This window comes from Glycine max, assembly GCF_000004515.6.
Source record: "Glycine max cultivar Williams 82 chromosome 5 unlocalized genomic scaffold, Glycine_max_v4.0 Gm05_scaffold_188, whole genome shotgun sequence".
NCBI lineage: Eukaryota > Viridiplantae > Streptophyta > Magnoliopsida > Fabales > Fabaceae > Glycine > Glycine max.
This window is the reverse complement of record NW_024464665.1, coordinates 32824-40495: the sequence shown is the minus strand read 5'-3', so window position 1 is coordinate 40495 and position 7672 is coordinate 32824. Positions and strand designations below refer to the sequence as shown.

The 7672-nt window shown below is 33.8% G+C and overlaps 2 protein-coding genes across 2 annotated transcripts; both read right to left on the bottom strand.

The window, feature by feature from the left end:
* Positions 1-11: 11 nt before the first annotated feature.
* Positions 12-2490, bottom strand: LOC106798700 (alpha-mannosidase I MNS5). Its single transcript, XM_014775441.3, has 6 exons — positions 2243-2490; positions 1838-1880; positions 1690-1755; positions 1544-1605; positions 1307-1406; positions 12-1128 (listed from the first exon to the last, which is right to left on the bottom strand). The coding sequence occupies exons 1-6, from the start codon at positions 2371-2373 to the stop codon at positions 919-921; spliced, it is 612 nt and encodes a 203-aa protein (XP_014630927.1). The 5' UTR covers positions 2374-2490; the 3' UTR covers positions 12-918.
* A 1821-nt stretch (positions 2491-4311) lies between these two features.
* Positions 4312-7324, bottom strand: LOC100802952 (putative DNA glycosylase At3g47830). The gene is made up of 4 exons (XM_003525438.5): positions 6897-7324; positions 6607-6807; positions 4908-4964; positions 4312-4836 (listed from the first exon to the last, which is right to left on the bottom strand). The coding sequence occupies exons 1-4, from the start codon at positions 7251-7253 to the stop codon at positions 4597-4599; spliced, it is 855 nt and encodes a 284-aa protein (XP_003525486.1). The 5' UTR covers positions 7254-7324; the 3' UTR covers positions 4312-4596.
* Positions 7325-7672: the final 348 nt, after the last annotated feature.

Below are 7672 nucleotides of genomic sequence, written 5' to 3'. Positions count from 1 at the left end.
CCAAACAGATAGGAAGGCAAACAAATAGGGGTGGAATGGAATAACCCACGCAGCACCAAGGCAAATAGACAGAAACAGAGCCAAAGATTGCCACACACAACAGAGACAAGGCCAAACAGCCCCTTAGAGTGGTGGAATCAACACACTACAATGGGTTGTGGTAGACAATGGAGGGAGGAATTTGCTGAAAAGGTGGACTGGTGCACAGTTTCATGCCAGAACATTAGAGACCAATGGAGAGGGGTGACAAGCATGGATGGGCTGATGAATCTAAAAATTCATAGCCCCCAAACTGGCTAATGTTGAACCCAATGATGGGTCAACTTGTTTGTTGACTTGACAATGGGAAGGGCAATATCTAGAGACAGCGGCTGCAATGGACAGGAAAAAACATGCTGCAAATGTGACACAGCCACGAAAATGTAAAGCAGAGTGAGAGAAAAAAGATATGAATCATATGATATTAGGGGGAACTCCAAAGTAAATAGAGACAAGATCATGTAACAGAGTATGGTATTGGTACTACACTGGTAGCAAGGTCAAATTATTGGGAGTTGATGGAAAGGATAAAGGAAAGATAAAGACATTTTCATATCAGATTTAAAATACTAGCTTAATAGACCAATTTATAAAACTCTTAAACTTATAAGAATCAATAACAGAGACAATTCTTTACTACAAAGAGTGACAATCACTCCTTTTCCATCTTGGCTTTAGCTCAAATGGTGAGGAGGAAGGATTTTTCCTTAACTAACTTTTTTCTTCAATATTGGTAATGCAATGAGAACTTTTGACTGATGGGTACAGGAGTATTATTACCATATGTATCTTCAAACATTATAAATGCTCGCAACCAAATTAAATGAAAATAAATTGTAAGCCAATGTCTTGACCTCCAAATGAAAAATTTACAGAATGTCAGACTTTCAATGCTCTATGTAGTACCTTTAAGTTAATCCATGCATACGGCAATCCAGTAGGCGTATTGAATGCTGGTAGAAAGCGTTTCCCTAAATCTTCAGCAAGAGCTAGCAACTGATTTTTGTAAGCTCCTTGAAAAAACTTCTTTGAAGAATCAGATGCAAGTAAATGAGCAGAGACAAGTCCTCCAAGAACTCTTATGTTGCACTGAATGATTACAATCAAGTGGTAAGGAAAACACATCATTGTGCTTGAGAATTCAAGTGTTCAGAATAAATATTTTTCAAAATCATTCAGAACTAAATTAAAGCAACCACCTTTTCAAATCTTGAGCAATCTGCCATCATCTCTAGACTCAATAATTTCAACCAAATATAATATTTACCTCAAAAAGATTTATGCGCGCATCAACATCAAATGTCAGATTTTCTGAAAGCCAGAGCACTGCCCTCTCGAATTCAGTATAATTTCCCATAATAACAAGGCTAAGGCAAAAGAACAATATGTATCAGTTTCCAGCTCAATAAGATACACAAGATGTGCTCATCACAAAAAGGAACAAACTGAATAAAAGCAGTATTACACAAAACTAACAGCTCATGTAGTAGCTGGATTCATATACCTAGACAGTGATTCAATAAGCGTAAGGGCAGAGCCGTTGTAGTCTTGAGGCAAGTGTTCAAGCTGCAACAGTAAACACTAAACAGTTACTTCCATGGTCCTCGGATTAGTTTTCTTCTGAAGTTCTTAAATACAGAAGTCAATTACCTTCAAATTTCCCAACTCACTTAGAGAGTTGGTGAAAGTTTTAGAGATAGGCTTAAGCTCATCATGCTGCAAGAATATGACAACCTTAACATTGCACACTATTGTACGTTACAAAATAATAAAATGATGGATAACAACACCAACTGACCGGAAATGCATGAGTCATATAGTTGTCATATGCGTGGTAAAACCTACAAAACAGGAGTACCATAAGCCAATAACATCGATAAGTATTTGTTGCCAAATGCCAGGGAAGAAAATACTACTCGGCCTACTTCAAAGGTTATGTCAATTCTTACCACCTTCATTGCCTCTTCTAAAAAACTCATAATCAGTATAATTCAAGAATTGAAGTTGCAGAATATAGAAAACAATCAATATGTTCATGTTTCATACACCTAGGATTTTGCTAGGAAATCCGAAATTTAGATACATGAGCTAAAAATTGCTGGGATAGGGAACAATCGATAGAAAATTGAAATGTGAAAGAGACTAGGAAATCGGAAACAATAATGAGCATTGGAGGTGGTAATATTTAATTTAATTTACGTACATATTGCGAACTTTGTCTCTCATGCGTTTTTTCTTGGCAGCCCAGGGGGATTGTGATTCGGAAATGGAGAAGTCGGAGAGTACGAGGAGGAAGAGAAGAAGACATGTTGTGTAATGGCGAGGAGGAAACATGGGATTTTCGATTTTTTGCGGACTTTGGTTTGAAACAAAGGCGAAAGGAAAGAAAAGAAACGGAGTGGATTATGCTGCTATGTTGTCGCGGTGAACGAGGACCGGGTAAGATCTGATTCTGATCAATATGACACTTGTGACATGACATGTATAATTATTGAAATTTAAATTAATAAACATAATTTTAAAAATGTATTTAAACGTAAGAAATGAATTATTGTTTAAAAGTTAGGGGTGTGGGGATGAAATTTTCACTTTTGCAGGCATTCTAACTTGAGAAACTTACAAGGTGTTTGATAAAGGAGAAGTTTTGAATTTTTTAATAATTTTATATTACAAATCTTAATTTTTCATATTTAATATTCATTTTAAAAATAAGATTCCTTTGTTTTCTGTGGAAGTTTTATAAATTTTATTTTCGTAAGTTTAATTTTTATTTTATTACACTCAAAATATCACACTACTCTTAATAATATGATACATAATTAATAAAAATATCACATAATTTTTTAATTCTTAATTTTTTTTTCTAAATGTTTTGGAAGGTCAAAGGCTCCTTTGTTTTTCATATTTGATATTTATTTTCAAGAAACATATTCTCGAGAAACTATGATGCGTGAGAATCACTTTTAACTCATATTTTCATGAAAACATTCCCTAGAAGGAGGTGGGAATCATATTTTCTCAAATTTATTTTTTTTAGAATAAAAACATCATGTTGCACTTATTAAATTATTTAATGTAGTAAATAATTAAAATAATTGATAAAAATATCACTTAATTTTTTAATTCTTAAAATACTTATTTAAATATTTTCAATAATTAACCTAACAAATTTTTTTTATTCCAAAAAAACAAAATTATCAGAAATTATTATGATTCTCAAACATAAAAAAATTTATCCTCTACTAAATCTCCCCTTAAAGAAAATAAATATTTATATTAGGTGTTCATAAACTCAATGCATATATTAACACCTATCCTTTGACTAATCTTCAGGGAGTTGTACTAACAGCTTTTATTTGACTATCACCAACATCTACATGAGTCCATAAAAGACATTGAACTAGTATAAAATTCTATAATTTTGAAACAACATAAAATCGGGAGAGATAACATGTTTGGATAAAGAGAAAATGTTTCTTTAAAGGACTAAAGTTGCTTTGAAAAAATTGTACTACTTGCTTGATAAAATCATCAAAGAAACAAAGTTTTCCATTATAAATAAAAAAAATGAAAATGATTTTTTTTAGATAACTCGTGCAATTTATAATATATATATATATATATACACACTATAATTTTAATTATTTTATTTACATCTTAAATTTTGCTTTAAGTAACAAACTCCAATGTAATGTATGAGAGACACATTAGTTTGCTTTAAAACAAAGTGACGTGATGAAATATAAATTAATTTTAGAACTGTATGAAATTTTATAGATTTATTTTTACTTCATGAAAACTTTCAATTAAACGACTACTAATACTATTTAATTAGTATTTGCAAAAGTTATCATAGTTCATATATATATATACCTAAGCATAAACTAAATTTCATATTTTGCATTGACTGATTGCTTTGTAAAAGAAGTAAAATATTTATTAACTTAGAAATTCAAACTCGGCTAATCAAGTCCAAAATATTTCAAGTAAAACAATTTAATATTAATATTAATTCATTAAACTCAGAATTACACTTCAAAATAAATCAAACTGGAACCAAGAAAAGTAAGTTTATATCAGTTATACTAAAAAAAGAAGAAAAAAAATGTAGATGTCATTCATGGATGATAAACGTAGATTATTTTATTATTTTAATATTATTTTCATGGATGATATAAAGGTAGATCCATTAACTGGTCCACAATGGACCAGTTTGGAACAGGACCATCTCATACGCAGCCCATTAAGTAAGTCCTACACATTTAATGTCCATTAGAAGAGAAATAAACATAATGTTCCATTTCCAGCAAGATCCCTTTACAGAATTAATTAAAGATGGGCAATTTTTAGGCAACCCAAACCCTACAAGTGCTTGATGCACTAGCTCACAATTGTTGACCTTTCTTTCATCTAATCTCAAAATTGGTTCTCCTGCCTAACAGCCTAACTCTATACTAGTAGTATTCTATACACTTACAACTTACAAGATTAGAGTGCCCCTATTGACTTCATTTAGTTAGAGAAACAAATAATTGAAAAATAATTTGCTTCCCCAGCTCAAAGTTCAACTGAGTCTTTATCATAATTCAATAAAGGACAGGAGTTATCGTCACATTTCTTTCCTTGCTTGTTACCCTTTTTACCGGAGCATTGGTGGCAAAGCTTCCCGTGCGTATACAGAAGACAATTCAGGTCAAACTTAAGTTCATTTGGTACCCTTTGGTTTAGATGAAGATATGACTTATTTCTGTTTGCAACAGCTGGTACCCAACCCATGGTTTTTGCAATCTCAAATATCTGCATAAACATTCAAGTGCTATAAATAGCTCAATGGAGTCAAATGCAGTAAAAGATGAAATCATGCTTACGTGAGTGTCCACAGGAAAATCATCTTGCTGAAGATTGAACATCAACACACAAGCCACCTATAATCAATCACGCAGTTTAGAGAAACCAGCACAAAGGGGGAAAGGCCATACAGATTTGTGTTCAATTGAGTTTTAGGATTAGAGTGTTGCAGATTGACATGATGTTTACAAACAATGCAATAAAATACAATCATCATCGATGTATTATTCACACAATCAATTATTCAACAATAACATGAGTCATACGCTCATACTTAATCCACTGCAAGGAGAAAGCACCCTACACAAAAGTAAAGGAACTGAATACCAACGTACTACCATGATATCCCAATAACAGAATGCGAAACAGGGAAAGTCTTTCCTCAATGTATTTTGAAAATTATCCTCCTTCTCATGAAAAATATTACAATGTCCTAATAAGGGGGAAATTTTTTCTTATTTCAATAAAATAAGCAATATGGTGACAGGAAAGCTTATAATTTTACTCCCTTGACCAAGTCAGAAACTGAAAGAGAGAATCCACTATCTTTTACAAGAGAAACCTATAAGGAGAAACTTATAAGCAATTGCCCTAGCCATTAGTAGCAATCACATAACATCAAAATCAAGTTTGTTGTTCCCTCAATAAACTTATCTGCCAGAAGCATCTCAAATCACATGAATTCATTGGTGTTGAGAGGTCTGTAGGACTGATTGACTTATCTAGTCCTCTATACATGCTAAATTGCTTGGTGTTAATATGCTGTACATGTCTCAATCTCTCTGTCCTTGATTTCATAATTCATATGCTACCTATTTCTAAAAGGCAGTCACAATGCATGTGCCTGAAAATTAATGTTACCGTGACATACTTGAGCTCCACTAGGTAGAACCTTTTAAGTTAAAAAAATAAAATAGAAAACCAACATCATTGATAAAAGAAAACCACTACAATGAATGTTTATAATTTTCTCACAGTTGTCACTTCTTTTGTAGATAAATTGTAAACGTGTGTGGATATCAATTTAAAATCTTGGATAATAGTTGCCTCTGAGTGGGAAACATACAAAATACTGAAATAAGCATTACAATTGAAAGCAGACCAGTACAGAAATTTGAATGGGAGGGAAACAACAATATGTGCTAGAGGACAACTTTCACAAAGACTCTAGGAATTAGCTTAGCAGCTACATTTGAAGATTTTCGTTTAAAAATAATTAAAGGAAAACACTCAGATACTCAGGGTAACAGCTTTCATAATCTGTGTTGTATTGAAAAAATGAAAAGGGAAACATGGCAATTTAAGAAGTAACGCAACAAAGATTTTGCATATTGCCAGGCAGGAGATATTGTATGCTATCACAAATGGCTGAATCTACAAAAATATATACAAGATAAAGCCACATACTGACATTACTTAACCCAATTTCTGGGGATGCTATCAAAAGCAATTCTAATTCCTAAGTCTTAACAAATGACAGCAACGTAGGATTCGGATGACTAAAATGGCATGGGATAACAAATCAATATAGTACACCATGAGACCAAATCCTGGACTACGAGGAAAAACCCAAATGCAAGACTATTCATCAGTTGCCATATATCTGAATATTTGACAAAGCTGCAAAGTGGGTACAGCTAACAATTTTCATGCTTAAATAATAAATATTACTGCAAAGTGAATAGCCAACTAGAAACTGCTCAAAGAAAAGAAGATTACCGTTTTGGGACCAATTCCTTTGAAAAGAGAAAGCTCAGCCTTAACTTCATCAACTGACAAGTCCCGCAAATACTCCAAACACAATTCACCTCTTCTCTCGCGCAAACAACGCAACACGTTCTTAATGCAGGAAGCCTTAGTCGGAGCTAGACCTCCGCACCGAATGGCATTCTCCACGTCCTTGGACTCGGCCCAGAGAACCTTCCAACACACAAAACGACACCGTTTCAAACCCAACACCAATACGAGACAAAACCGTACGATTACAAATGTCTATGTTTGTGACTTACTTGTTCCCAACTGGGAAAGGAGGATTTGAGGGAAGCGAAAGCCTTTTGGGAATTGGCCTCGGTGGTGTTCTGCGAGAGGACGGTTCGGACAAGACCGTCGAGAACCGGTTCGGGTGGCTGCAGTTGGACCGGTTCATCGGACGGTGGGAGTTTGCGGTACTTGGCGAGTTCCGGGGGAATGCCGTGTAGGGCTAAGAGAGTGTCACGCACGGCTTCGCATTCCTGTGGGGTGGGTCGAGCGTGAGATGGAAATGGATCTTTCACATTGTCGGTTCGGGTTGAACCCGCACGAACCGATTTGGGCTTTGGCTCTCCGTCGCGCTTCACCTGCTGCTTCCTCTTCCGCTTCTTTTCCATTCTCCGTCGAATGCCTTTGTGAATTGTGTGTTTTCCCCGGTCCCTGACTGGTTTTTTACTTTTTTAGGTGATATATTTCTTATAAAAAAAAAAAGTGTTTAGTGTGGCGTGTTTTTTTTATCAATAAAAAATTGAAGTATTTAGCGTGGTATCTTAGGAAACTGCTAAGTCCACCCAGCAAGTTGCTGACATTCAACAATTTCGTAAATTTTTCATTTTATCCTTTTGTATATGAATTAGTTGTAACTTTTAAGTTATTAGTATAACGTTCTAATCAACTAAATTAATAGACCAATTATATTATAAAATAAAGAATGTTATTATACATAATACTAAACTTTCTAATATATTTAATGTGCATGTAAATTTAAATAATAAATTTTGTATAATTAATTTTGATATAATTCATATGAATTATT